Source organism: Haliotis rufescens, unplaced genomic scaffold, assembly GCF_023055435.1.
Source record: "Haliotis rufescens isolate VD_foot unplaced genomic scaffold, xgHalRufe1.0.p SCAF_13, whole genome shotgun sequence".
NCBI classification, from domain to species: domain Eukaryota; kingdom Metazoa; phylum Mollusca; class Gastropoda; order Lepetellida; family Haliotidae; genus Haliotis; species Haliotis rufescens.
The window spans coordinates 27,402,190-27,417,592 of NW_025963813.1; the positions used below are offsets into that span (position 1 = coordinate 27,402,190).

General features: G+C 38.8%; 1 protein-coding gene across 1 annotated transcript; it reads left to right on the plus strand.

The window, feature by feature from the left end:
• The first annotated feature begins 6,612 nt into the window (after nt 1-6,612).
• Nucleotides 6,613-12,959, plus strand: LOC124152492 (tetratricopeptide repeat protein 17-like). The gene is made up of 3 exons (XM_046525437.2): nt 6,613-7,016; nt 7,458-7,674; nt 9,977-12,959. Exons 1-3 carry the CDS (start codon nt 6,712-6,714, stop codon nt 10,553-10,555), a joined length of 1,101 nt encoding a protein of 366 aa, XP_046381393.1. The 5' UTR covers nt 6,613-6,711; the 3' UTR covers nt 10,556-12,959.
• The last annotated feature ends 2,444 nt before the right edge of the window (nt 12,960-15,403 follow it).

The window sequence follows — 15,403 nt, forward strand, 5'->3', positions numbered from 1 at the left end:
ATCTTCTTCTTTTTTTAAGAAAGAAGAAAAAAAGGGCCTTACGAATCCGCCCACTTCAAAACAATGAAAATGTGAAAAACATGAGAAAAATGCAGTGTGTTTTTTATTCCGCCGACCAGATATAAAAATGTTTAAGAAACCCAACTCATTTACTATCATTACCAATATTATTTAAAACGCTATCACTACAACCTGTTAGAAATGTATCCAAAAGCTTCCGCTCCCGCTTTATATTTATGTTTACTTTTCCCCGTAACAAGCCCCTCCCATCCCCATCCCCACCCCCACCCCAACCCCAACCCCAACCCCAACCCCGACCCCCACACCCCAAAATTATTAATCTATCTTAAATAGGTTTACACACAATTTCAACTGAAATACCAGTATATAAAACAAGAAGAAACTTCATACTTGTACATTTTCTTGAAGACAGTGTGTTATCAAACACGTACGAAAACTACAATTCCAGGGTTGTCGGACGAACTATCTGCCAGGTACAAAGTCCACCTGTATTCCCACCTGGGTTTGCCAGATGTGAAAACAAACTTTAGAGTAATCAGTGTGGCTTCACCAGGATAGCACAGGGCAAAGTCCGTGGCCGGAAATGGTTCCAAGTCACGAGGCCCGCTTTATCTGAAGTAAACAGCACCAAATACTATAAAATAACCAAAATGTCAACTAAAAGTCTTGATAAACCGGTACACATGATGTGTTATTGAGTGGGCTGGCCGTACTTTGCCCCCAAGGTTAAGTTAAGGGTAGAATGTGTGTCTCATACTGAAAAAGGTATGACATATATAGCAGGGGTCATAGACATAGGTTTTCGGACGCTTAATAAAAATCTTTATGAAGTAGTGACTCAGCTGAATATATTTGGTGATGACAGAGTACACAGATAACATGCGATTGCAATTTAAAAAAACCAACTGTACAAAAACCTATGATGTCAGCATTTATCTAACTACGTACACAAAAGGCGTCCAATGTGGCTGCCATAGGTATTCTACAAACCACCGCTTTTTGCCCTGATAAAACAAACATAAAAACACACAAAAAAAACGCCTTTTGTATACGTAGTTAGATAAATGCTGACATCATAGTTTTTTGTACAATTGTTTTTATATTAGTTTCTGCTTTCCATGCCTTCCGAGTGGATTTGGAGAAACCGGTTCAATGTGTTTATACCATTCCTGGAGCGGTATTCACAAAGCTTCTTAACATTTTCTTAAGATTTTAAGAAATCTTAAACCCACCAAGAAATATGAGTTTCTCTAACAACCAACTTAAGTTTTAAGTAATTTCTTAAGTCATATTCACAGAGTTATTTAACCACTTATTGGCCATAAAGTGACTATGGTAATGATGATAACTTATATTCATCATGGGCGACATTCAACTTCTGCCATTGTAGTCGACGTTGCATTTCCATTTATAGACGTTACATTTGCAGTGTTCTTGCTTCTTTCAATACGTTATTCACGATAGATGGTGGAAGTATATACGCTGAGACGGGGCGGTGGGATAGCCTAGTGGTTAAAGCGTTCGATCGTCACGCACAGTGCCCCGTTCGACTCTCCACATGGGGACGATGCGTGAAGCCCATTTCTGGTGTACCCGGCCGTGATATTGTTACAATATTGCTAAATGCGGCGTAAAACCGTCCTCACTCACCATTAGCTTAAACATCATACTGCTGGATACATGTCTATTGTGTGGAAAACAGGTCAAATTAAACACAACACTGGACCATTATGGCGTAATTAAAACCGTATTACCTGCAACGCCAATTAATCGGAGGTTTCAAAACTTTCAGTATTAAAACTGATTACAATGTCATGTTTGGTATGGGATTTTAATAATATCCGATGTTAATGGCTAAGTCCAGCAGTCACGGCATTGTCTGTAAATATGCAAGTCCAATGAATGTGCTTCAAATCTATTATGTGATCTGTACCTAAAGCAAATGCAGAGACATATAGTGCATTGCACATATTTCACTCCTTTTGTCCTTGTACATGAAGTTTAACCTATTGAGCTAAAAGAGCTCTTGACACGATATTCTTTCAACTATCTTCTCTTTCTTATCTGTTTTGTCCTTGTACATGAAGTTTAACCTATTGAGCTAAAAGAGCTCTTGACACGATATTCTTTTAACTATCTTCTCTTTCTTTTCTGTTTTGTCCTGGTACATGAAGTTTAACCTATTGAGCTAAAAGAGCTCTTGACACGATATTCTTTCAACTATCTTCACTTTCTTTTCTGTTTTGTCCTGGTACATGAAGTTTAACATATTGAGCTCAAAGAGCTCTTGACACGATATTCTTTCAACTATCTTCTCTTTCTTTAACTTCGAAATGATATTCTCCCCTACATTTACACTAAAGCAGTCTTCATCTTGCTATGATCAGATAAATGAGTGACTTACATTATAAATATGAAAAAATGATTTCCAAAACGTTTCCATGGAATGAATATAAAATACTTTAATAATTTGAAATTATTTTTAAAAATAATATTGTTTTCTGAAAAAGGGTCTGCTTCAAGTCTAAACTGGGTACATCTGCATCCGTGGAGGTCTGGTGAGAAGACGGACTGTTTCGAGCCAAACTTGTGCTAGGCGTCAACTAAGTTGTTTGGCCGTTTCGTTTGGTACACTATTGATTAATAATGATTGGGTGTTCACTTGTATGATATATTCTCGCCCCGATTATGTTTCTAGGTTTGTCAGCACCATACCCGTGCTCGTGGGTTTCACCGAAGTGGTAAACGTCTGAGACCTGCATCACTTCGGGCTTTCCTCCCACATTAAGCTGACACACCGCGATATAACTGGAATACTGTTAAAAGCGGCGTTAAACCCAACTCACTCACTCACTCACTCACTCACTGTATGATCTATTCACTCAGTATCCCGCCTGTCCGGTAATCTGTCCTTAATCTTGACCTCCTGAAACGGTGACGCTGAAGTCGGTCAACTTTATCAGGACGACAACAAAGTGTACCGCAGACTATGCTACTTGACTCGGAAGTAAACCACAGCTTCTTGACATATAGGTCCATAGTTTCGATGGACTGAACGAAGCCATGGATACTGTTGCTATGTTAAACTTTGGGATGCTGAGAGGTTAAAGTGTCTGAAAGACGCTATGTTGAATCGGTCCGATCGCTTTATCGCACAGCATTTCTCAAACAGAAAGTACCATTTTAACTTTAAACGTTGCATGAAAATGAACCAGTTAGGTTCGAACTTTTGAATAGAGTGGTAATTTCTGCATGACAACAAGATTCAAAGTGGTCTAACGACCTCAATATACCAACTCTATGACGGCGGTCTGTAAATTTATAATCGCGTCTGAACCAGAAAATCCAGTCATTGACATCATGAGCATCGACCCAGGCAATTGGAATAGGATACTGTATGGGCGAACTTTCTTCCCAACGGGCGACCAACCTCTTTGAAGCGATACAAACGACGTTCCAACATGTAGCTCCGTTGGCTGGTTCCCGGTGTAATGTGCGCTGCGACAACTTGTTACATGCAGAGAAAGAACCAAGAATAAACTGTTGCCGCTTCATTTCGTGATTGATTATTTCATCATCGTGTGGGACCATCACGGGTAAATGCACACATGCATTTACACGCGACCCGTGGAGATCCTGGGTAGCAACCCATGCTTGTCTCAAAAGGCGACTTTATCCTTGTCGTAGGAGTCGACTAACGGGATCAAGGGGTCGGACTCACTGACTTGGTTGATGCATGTCATCCCAATTGCGTGGATCGATGCTCATGATGACACTGACTGGACTGTCTGGTCCAGACTCGATTATTTACAGATCTCCATCACAGAGTTGGAATATCGCTGAGTGCGGCGTAAAACAACAAACAAACAACATGTAATTAGTATATCGCTCATCTTGCTATTACATGAATATAATGCACCAGTAACATATCGACCGATAATTTGGAATTTTCCCCTTTGCATTTTCGTTTGTGTTCCTTGAATATGAATTCTCACATGACAGAAGAATGTTCTAATTTGATTGGTTAAATTTACTACATTTAAAGGGGTTAATGAATGATGACCACTTCTGATCGCATCACTGCACTGAATACGTGCGCAAGAAAAAGAGTCCATTTTATAAAACGCATTTTATTCAGGGTAGAATGGAGATAAACCGAGATGAGGTGGTTCATCGTTGATTAAACACCGCTAAATGCCATTTAAAACCGAACGCCTTAATTCCTAAATGTCACATAGATTAGTTCAGTTTATCTTCACAAGCAAGATGTCAACCGACGGTGTGAAAGTGTGTTAGGATTGGTGCTGCTTGAAAAATGTGTGTGGGTGTGATAATGGGAAGGTGTAATTGGAAGAAATTGTGAAGATGGGTGTGAGTTTTGGGCGTGGTTGTGGCGGCTGTGTACGGTGAAAAGACTGGAGTTGGGGTTGGCGGTACATGAGTGAATTACATAGACATTCAGTTATATTAACAAATATTGATACGGAATATCAAGACAACAACAGCTGTCGTAACACAAAAGCATGATGAATGTATAAAGATACTTGTAGGTGACGCTATACTTTTTGCTTGACAGCAGACATTCAGAGTGAGTGAGTGAGTATGGTTTTACGCCGCTTTTAGCAATATTCCAGCAACATTACGGCGGGGGACACCTGAAATGGGCTTCACACATTGTACCCATGTCGGGAATCGAACCCCTTCAGCGTGACGAGCGAACGCTTTAACCACTAGGCTACCCGACCGCCCCGCAGACATTCAGAGTTATCAGTAGATATACATGAAAATGCCCAGGCGGGTAGATATTTCATTCTTGTTTTGTTATATACAGGGCAAATAAATATAAAATGTAATTCGTCTTCAGCACCAAGGTTACAGACGGGGCAAATTCTTAGTGACTTTTCAATATTTAAATATCTTTCTCTATTCACTTTTAAATCATTTAGATCAAGCCTTAAGCGTACAAATGTATTGCGGGGGTGTTTGAATCTTAAATTTGAAAGATACGACGTTGGTTCAAGGAGAGACTTATAAGTGTGAAATGTGTAGAATGCCAATCATGTCGGAACATATCTATAGCACGAGTACGAAATTGTTGTAAAAACATATTTATGTCACCAATAGATTGCGAGAACGATATGAATCCAAAGCCATAATTCAAAAGAGTTAAGCGTATACGGGAAGCCCATGAGTTCTTCCCAATATTATCAAGATATACCAGCATATTATAAGCTTTCTTTGGCAAACGATGTTCCGGCATACATAATTGCTTCGATTCCGGGGTAGAATAGGTCTTCAGCAACCCATACTTGCCGTACAAGGTGACTATGCTTGTCGTAGGAGGCGACTAACGGGATCGAGTGGTCAGGCTCGCTGACTTGGTTGATACATCCCAATTGCGTGGATCGATGCTCATGATGTCAATCACTGGATTGTCTGGTCCAGACTCGATTATTTTACAGACCGCCGTCATATAGCTGGAATATTGCTGAGTGCGGCGTTAAACAACAAACAAACAAACAAAACATAATATCTTCGGCCAATAGCGTAGGCATCGAGTATAAGATGCTATATTTAGTGGGAACCTCCCACATTCCCCATAAACCATATTACTGGGAGTTGACATGCCCACATCAAGAAATCTTTTACAGGCGAACAGGTGAACCTTTTCGATTGAATAAAACCCTCGACAGCCATATATTTCTGCGCCATACAATAAGATCGGCTGTATTTGACAATCAAACAGTTTACACATCAGCAACATCTGAATATGTACACGGTATTTTATCGAATTAATCAAATATACAAACTCAATTGATCATATTCATAATTTGTAGCAGGACGTAGAGTCATTTCACAGAGTGACATCCTTGCTGACAGCGCTAACCTCTTTGGTCGGGCGGATTCGGATATTTTACGGGTTAGCAGGCACTACAGCGGGCGCCCAGGTAACGGCCATACAATGTCCGAGCCTACATGACCAAAGAGGTCATCCCCGCCGACACGCTGAGATGCGGACTCTATTATGAGTGAGTGTGCGAGTTTGGTTTAACGCCGCTTTGAACAGTATTCCAGTTATATCACGGCGTGTCAGTTTAATGTGGAAAGAGAAACCGAATTTGGTTAAAAATAATTGAAAATGTAACTTTTTTAAAAAAAAAGGTCAATAAAATATGAGATACTGGACAGGTAACCTTTTATTGAGGTGTGGGTGCAAATGAACATCACATGCTACTGATGTTCATACTCATAATATTTCATTCATACAACGTAAAGATTTACAATCAATGTAAAGAGAAGACGTTTTGCCAAGGGGTATGCAAAAAGTTCGAATATTGGTTTGGTACAACAAACACAATTCTAGCTTGTTATTCGTAAACTGGTCAGCCAGTTTGTACTTGCGTTGTACAACTGGAATCGTGTCTGTTTATACGATTTGACGAGACTATAACCCGGCAAACTGGCATGGGCAAGCCTGAGTAGAAATGATTTACAGAGCGCATCAACGACGAACCCCAAAAGCATCATGCATTTTACGAGCGCACCTCGACCCAGAAGGCCAATGTATCACTTAGAGTTATTTCCCCGTCGGAACCACCAGATGGCAGCAATGATATTTGCCGCCATTGTTACGGAAATCGATACACATCTGTCAAAATAAGGCGACGAAAGTCGCAGAAAATTGCCAAAATGACTTGTGATTTGCCATGTGTTTCTTACATGGCACTTTACATTATATCTATGCATATTGTGAACAGCAATTCGCGTAGCTCTACAGGCTCCAACCACTGGAAACTGAACCCCATAGAAGGGAAAGTTGTGCAGGCGTCGGACGAAATGACAGTCCGAGGTACGAATCAAGACGAGGATGCTCTAATGGATATTTTGACCAACAAGATTTATGAAAATGGAGAATGGAGAGTTGAAACAAAAGTAGATAAGAAACTGTCGTGTAATTCCCCGTCATGTGATACTGGATCGTCAGATACAACGGGGTATGAAACGTTTTCTGTTTAATTGTCCTATTTTCGTTCAAGGATCAAAACAAATATGTGAATGAACCTGGATTATTTTGGAATGAAAAGACGGAGAATTTAAGTGTGACAATAATAATTTTGATGGATATAAACAGATTTTATTTTAAATATTTTTCTTCTATTCTTGCAATGAAAATTCTGTAAAGTCACCGACATGTCATAAATATGACATGTTAGAAGTCAGTGAAGTATGAGTTTCCTTTGACAGCTATTATGGGATGTGAATTACTAGATGTCAACTGGAGTTAATTGAGCTGTTATAAAACAAGGTATGAAATAATTGTAATTTCTTAGTGTGCATTGTACATGCTATGCCATTGCTATACTAACTGCAACTGACACTTTATAGCTGTGTAAAGAATTCATAACTTAAATGGACATTTATTTGTGTTTTTTCAGTATAGAGAAAAAAATTCCTGCGAAAAGAAAAAAATTAACATGTGGGAAGGCAGTAAACACTACACAATATGACCACCTGCGGGGAATAGCTAACAGGAAGGAACATAACCATATACCTGAGCCAGAAGTGGCCATGATATTCAAAAAGAAGGGCAGTCGGACATCAGAGGTGGATGTTAATGATCTAGAGGAACGTTTATGGAAATCCAAAAAAGAGGTAAGCAAACATTGTGTCCCATCGGTGATTCAAACCCACACTCTCAGAGTAAGGCACATAATCGCCATTACACAGTCAGCGATCTAACCCACTCAGCCACTGAGGCTTACACAAAAATGAAAGTCTGACAATAAAGTACTGGAATTTGTACTTTACTAAGAAAGTCTTATCCCAAATATAACATTTGTTAATTCGACCACTTTCTAAATGGCATTGTGGGGTGCAGGCTTAAACGGTCACCTCAGCAAAACGTCATCGATTTCTCTGATGAAAATGGCACCGCATTTGGAGAAAACGGCTACTAATAACTATGTGTCGGGCGATAACAGCACCTCTACTTCTAAGAACGATTAGATTGATTTATGTAGTATTATATCTTCATCACATGTTTAAAATATTGGCCCATGTACCACCGAACATTGTGATATTTGCGGACTCAGCTATTTTCTCAATAACGGGCCACAGAAAGACCGGTACCACATACACAATTGGTCAACTGGTGACAGTTGTCACATGATACAACATGTTGATTTTTTCTGACATTCTTCTCGCATGCAACACATCGAAAGGCCATTGTGAATAATTGTGATCTGACATCAACATGTTTCCGCTTGACATTGAGTTAAATTGAGTAAAGGTACTTATAACTTAAGCTTCAAAGCGTATAGTGTTTTCACAATAAGTTAGCTGCACCTCCCAATCAGAGTTGGCGAGTAAATTGGAGTAGGGGGCTAATTTTTAAGGTAAACTTGTTTTAACATTTCACAATCAATTATTTGTGTTTGTAAGAGTTGATGTGAGTTTAATTTCATGTAAATTCAAAGCATTTTATGTTTTCACAATAAGTTGAGTTGCCTATAGGCTTAGTTGGAATATGGTTGGAGTAGAGGCAAATTTCTAATGGGAACTTGTATTAACATTTCTCAATTATTGGTGTTTGTAAGTTACCATGTAAGTTAAATTTCATTTATTTGACCCAGGTAACAAAAATATTAGGTGCCGTTTTTGCAAGGCAATAGAAGCCATTTTCGCTTGAGGCGAGGTGACGTTTTCACCCAGTGACGTTTTGCTGAGGTGCTGTTTCAGCTAACTCATTATTCTCATAGCTGTCAGCAGGTGCAGGCTGCCGTCACCGATTTTTCGGGCGTAAATGGCACCTCAATTGGCATAAACCGTACAAAACGGCTACTAATTGTTAGGCAAAAATGGCACCTCTGTTTTAAATAGTGATAAGAACGATTTATGTAGTAGTATATATGCTTTATTTACATGCTTAATTATATTATGTTGTAGTATATATGTTTTCCTTGGGAGGGGACACGGTCTGTTATCCGCAGAAACATTCATGTAGTGTCGGCTGCCAACGGAAAGGAGAGATATATACGAAATATCTATAAAATTACTATTTATTGCCTACTTACTAAACTATGTATTAAATATATATAGAATACCTTTACTCCAATATCTTGACATTTTTGCCAGACTCAGTTGCAGCTGGACAGTGAGTGAATTTGAGTAAAGGTAATCAAAGCATGTCATGTTTTCACAATAAGTTTATTTGCGCCTCCCAATCAATTGGCAAGATTGGGAAGACGGGCTGATATCAAATGTAAACTTGTTTTTAAGGCGATTAACAACTCACAATTATATGTGTTTACAAGTGACCATGTGAGTTTAATTTCATTAATTTTACCATGTTTATTTCAAAGCATGTAATGCTTTCACAATAATTTTCATGATTTTAGTTGCACCTCCCAATTAGAGTCAGCAAATAAATTTGAGTAGAGGCTAGTTTCTAATCATGTCTAATGGAAACTTGTTTTTACATTTCACAATTATTTGTTATTTCAAATGACCATGTGAGTTCTATTTCATGTATTTCGGTACCAAGGTTAAAAAAAATAAGGCTCTGTTTTCACAAAGTACATGATCTGGACTACCAGTTGTCAGAATTTCTTTTTTGTGGAAGCCTAAGTGGCTGATTGGGTTAGATAGCTGATTTTGTGTGCTGGGGATAAAGTCCTCACTCTGAGACTGTGAGAGTGTGGGTTCAAATCCCAGATGGGACTTATAGAATTTGTACTATGCTAAGAAAGTATTATCCCAAATATGATGTTTGCTACGACTGAAATCAGGACAGGGTGCTTACAATTAATGACCTGACCTGACTGGTTGTTAGAGTATTTTCAGACTTATTGCAGACTTATGCATATAACAACATTGACTCACTAATGTTGATTGATTATCGTCTGCTGATCTTGATACCTTAAAATGTTGCTAAATGAATCTTTCTTCTTTTCAGAAGCCAAATTCTGTACAAGTTTTCAACCAGATTGGAAATTTTTGGAGAATTAAGGGCAACACACAACTCTCCATTGAATGTTTTCGTAAAGCATTATCGTTATCACCAAACAACGCTGATGTTTTGTTGAATCTCGCCCGAGTTCTTTTTAACCTTCAATACCTTGACGATGCCATTTTCCTGACAAGGAGATCCCTCGTCATGCAGAGCCCTGAACAGAACTCTTGGTTACAACATTTCACATTAGGCGAGATTTTAAAAGCATATGGCCATTACCAGGAAGCCACCCTACACTTTGGTCATGCTTTAGAACTAAATCCTGGATTCCAACCGGCACAGGCTCATCTGCGGGAGATGGAAGGAGCACCCAGCCCTTCAGTCACCCAGTACACCCTGTTCATTATACTATTCCTAGTGCTTGGGGTACTCTTCGGGGTCATAACATCTATCGAAGCAAATTTTGACGATTGTGCTGAAGTTGTTAAAACACAGCGCCATTTCAACAGAGCAATGGCGATGAGGTCCATCAAGCTCGGGATCAACCCGCGACTAATACGAATGAGGAAACTGAACTGCTGAGATCATCGGCGCCCATGTGTATTGGGAGATTTGGAGTGTATCTGTTGCCATGGTGATGGAAACACTGTTGTCCGGGGCACATTGCTGCATGTTAGGGTAGAGTACATTTGCGGTTCTGTATGAAGTATTTGGTATATACATATTATAGGAAAATACATTCAAAGCATGGTTTGATATGTATGCTGGTGGAACAAAATGGGAATCAACTTAAGAAAATACTTATTTGTCTGACTTGATTGACTAAACATGCCAACCCATGAAGATCCGGGGTAGACAAGGTCTTCAGGAAACCATGCTTGCTGTAACAGGCGACTAACAGGATCAGGTGGTCAGGCTTGTTGGCTTGGTTGACACATGTCATCGTATCTCAGTTGTGTAGATCGATGCTCATATCAATCACTGGATTTTCGGTCCAGACTCGATTATTTACAGACCGCTAACTGGCTATCACTGTGAGAAGCTTGCTCTCTTGTGAAACAAAGACGACCCCTGAAGATCCAGTTAAGAATAGGTCTTTAGCAACCTATGCTTGCCGTAAGAGGCGACTGCTTGTTGGAAAAGGCAACTAGCGGGATCAGGTGGCCAGGCTGGTATTTATCCCAAAGATTGCAGCAACTGTCATTAAATTCCCAGACTATTCTTTTCAATTCATGTTAATATAGTTATTAAATATTGGGGTTGTGGTCGGGTAGCCTAGTGGTTAAAGCGTTCGCTCGTCACGCTGAAGACCCGGGTTCGAACCCTGACATGGGTACAATGTGTGAAGACCATTTCTGGTGTTCCCTGCCGTGATATTGCTGGAATATTGCTAAAAGCGGTGTAAAACCGTACTCACTCACTATTAAATATTGGCGTTGTAGAGACTGGTACCTGATGTAAATACATGGGAAAAATATAATTGGAAGTATGAAAGAAGGACTTTAGAAAATCTCAAAATTGAGCAAAATAATTTTTTTCTGAACTTGCCTTCCAGGGGAACTGAGTTTGGAATCCAAGATAAACCTTGGATTCAGATTTTATAAGCTTGTTTCATTATTTAGATTTATTTGTAAAATGTATGAGTAAAACATACAACCCTAACAAAATTAATATAAACAATCACCTATCTTTGTCCCGATGTACCCCAATTTGCCCAGGTGATGGTGAGCATGGTACGGATTTGGTGACCTAGAACTTATTATTTGGGTTATGGCTTTTGGTACTCCAGCCCATACTTTGGCATGTCCTGATGAACTTTAGACCACAGAACTCTTGCAGCACCTTAGTTGTGTTTAACTATTGCAATAGTGAAGAAGACAATAGTAGTCCCTAATTTCACACAGGAACATTAATTACAATGCCTTGTCTGGATACAGATGCAAGGTTTGACCTTGCTAGCCCCTCTCTCTCTCTCTCTCACTCAGACAAATATATATTTTCTTTTATAAGTTGTGCAGTTAGTGTGTAGCATGTTGGTTATAGTAAGAACTGACTTGATACAAATATTAGTGATGAAGATATTGGTCTCTGATCGATATATAGAGATATTTTAGATAACAACACAATGTAGAAATTCAAAGTATCAAATTTGTCATTCTGTACATCTATTTAAAACAGATTTGGGATTTAAGAGACCATGTGAATTTAAGGATACAAGTCTCATTTTGGGAAAGGAAACTTATCTAGTCAACTGATCGTCATGACAACTGTTCAGACTGCAGATGTGTACAATTATTTGAAATGAGGAAGAAGATTGTTTATTTAGTACCTGAACTCACTTCCTCAAACTGATTGTGCTAAATATTTCAGGAAGATTTTTGTGGGTCATTCATCCATGAACCATTTTGTTACCAAACAACATGAAAGGATTTTGTTTGTCAGTTTACCATGGGTCAATGTATAATGGTTACAATATGGCTTACCAGTAACCATGGTAACAAGGCCACAGTCAAGTGTTATTTTGATTTTCATTTTAAGCAATGACAGTTTATTGTCCAAGTTGACACAATTTGTTGTAGAGAGTTATTCCCCTTGGCTTGATCGGTTGTTGGAGGTGGGTTTGTTCTCAGAATGGCAATATTATCATCTTCGGTTTTATACTCCCTGCTTTAGACTGACATTAGTCTCTAAAATGAATATATTTTACAGAAACAACAGTCGTTAAATAATGGTTATACAATATAATACAAGGAGCCCATATACTGTCGTCTTTTTCAGATGCTGATGCTAAACACTAGTGACAGCTAGAGATTGACTGATTATTACAAGCTCTGTGCTCACTTGTAAATTCAGCAGATTTGTACAGACCCTGATACTGCTGTAAGCTAGACTTGCCAAACATTATAGACTTGCATGGGCTGTATTGGATATGTTTGTTTCAGGGTCTGTATGGCAGACCAATCTCATTTAAATAAGATCTTAGTTCTCGCTATCCCTAAACAAAGATCTGACGACATCCCATTACGGGTCACGTCAGAACGACCTTTCATCCAACCAATCAGAGCGTCGCTTACCAGATCATGAAAGTGACAGTCGGAATGTGTTTTCTAATCATGCAACAACGACAAATTAACACGGGGTATTCCGGACGACAGTTGAGGGTTTTATGATTATATCCATACAATCTAGGACATCTATAAGCCATTCCAGAATGTTCTTCTTGTCAGTTTTAAAAAATTTAATCGAGAATACGTCAAAATATGTTTCGGAGCGTAGTCGCCAGTTTGAAACTTGTGTCGTAAAGCTCGAGAAAGCTGCCTTCTGATTGGCCAATGTTGGTTTCTTGTCAGTCATTTCATTGGTCGATCAAAATTCGCGAAAGGTCGTTCTGACGTGACCGGTAATGGGATGTCCTCAGATCTTTGGTTAGCGGTAGCGAAAACTAAAATCTGATTTTAATGAGATTGTATGGCAGACTAACCCTGCTGTTCAAAGCAGGATTAAACCCAACTGAATTGATACAAGTATTTATGTAGGTTACTTTGAGGAGTTATCGTGAACCGCCATCAAACTGAAGGCATAATCTCAAATTGTTACGGCCCAAATATACAGTTATGCCAAAATCACATTGTTACCCATATTATTTTCCAAATATTCCTACCCGGTAATTAAGGTGGCCAGTTATTAAAACCCAGTATCAAACAGCAGCGTTGAAGTCATGTCTTTAGATTCACTTTTGTTTATTCTGCGTATACGTTTATGTGACCATGGTAACAATGACCTGTGTCCACTGTAAGATTTTACAGTGCTCTAAAGAAATATTTTTGTACTAAAAAATGATATGAGGCTTAATCAAGGGTAGATAACTCTTCACAGGCAATGTTTTAAGATTCTGTTTTATTTTTGTTTTTGCCCTAATCATTGGAATATATGTTAAACTATCATTAAGTTTCATTGTTTTCAGTATTTTTTCTTTAACGTGTTTAATCTAAAGTCCAAGCATGTGGAGATCGTCATACTTCTGGTTCAGCTTCTTTTCTTCAAGGGGCGGTGGGGTAGCCTAGTGGTTAATGTGTCTGCTCATCACACCAAAGACCCGGTTCGATTCCCCAAATAGGTCCAATGTGTGAAGCCCATTTCAGGTAGCATCTGCCATGATTATGCTGGAATATTGCTAAAAGCGACATACAACCATACTCACTCATTTCTTCAATCCGAAAGTATGTTAATTAAGGTGTAAGATATCAGCAATTGTTGTAGTAGACTGGAGCTGTAACCACACACTAAAGTGTTGCATTGCTGACCATTTATTAAAATAAATTATTAAGGGTTGATTTTATGAACATTGTTGAGCATGTCTCCTTATCTTGTGAAAATCTGGAAGCATAGGTCATTACCCATAACATTTAGTTATGTTACTGAACTATTAAACTGAAAGGAACTGTGCACTAGTTGGATTTAACTCATGATGTCTAACCCTGTATAAAGCTGTTGGCGACTTCGCTGACATTGTTTAATATTGTGTTTATATGGTCCTACAATCATACCCCTGTCCAAACTTCAGCATGACATTATGGGGTCCTTGTCTTACCCTAATGTGAGGGGCGGTTAGGTAGTCTAGTGGTTAAAGCGTTCGCTTGTCACACCAAAGACCCAGGTTCGATTCCTGACATGGGTACACTGTGTGAAGCCCATTTCTGGTGCCCCCCCGTCGTAATATTGCTGGTATATTGCTAAAAGCGGCGTAAAACCATACTCACTCACTTACAATTTTGTAAAAAACTGAAGACTTAGGGGTTCCCTGGGTTCTAATAAGGAAGCACACCTCAAGGATCTCAGCACACACTTAAAATCACTGAATATAGTTCCTTAACATAAGAATTAGTATTTTGAATCATATTGTCACCTTATTCACTTAATATTGTGTAACAAATTGTGTCGTTACTGTCCTCAATAGGGTTATCAGTACCATTGGGAGTACCGGGTGTGATATGTCCTACAATACTGCTGTTTTCTTATAGAACTCAATTAAAAACTCATTGTTTAATGGTCAGGGTTCATAATTGCACAACTAGTCACATAAACCTCATATTTGCCACCCATGAGAGCGACATCAACTCATTGACTGGTTTTCGAGCATTTTCCTTGAGTGCACCATGACTATAGGATGTTTCTAAGAGAAAGTATTATTATTTATTTACTTAAAGACACAACGAAGCCATTTGACATTATTAATTCGTTACACTGATGTCTTGCAATCTTTTACTCTTGGACTAGCTCTAATATGAGTACAGGCATGAAAGTCTTGAAAAAGTGCTTTCTAAGGGTTTTCAGTTCAACCTTTCAAGTTCAACTGAGCATTTCAAACGATTATTAATTAAAGTTAGGACTTGATCTGTTGACTTTCTAGTGTCTGGTTAAACAAAACAA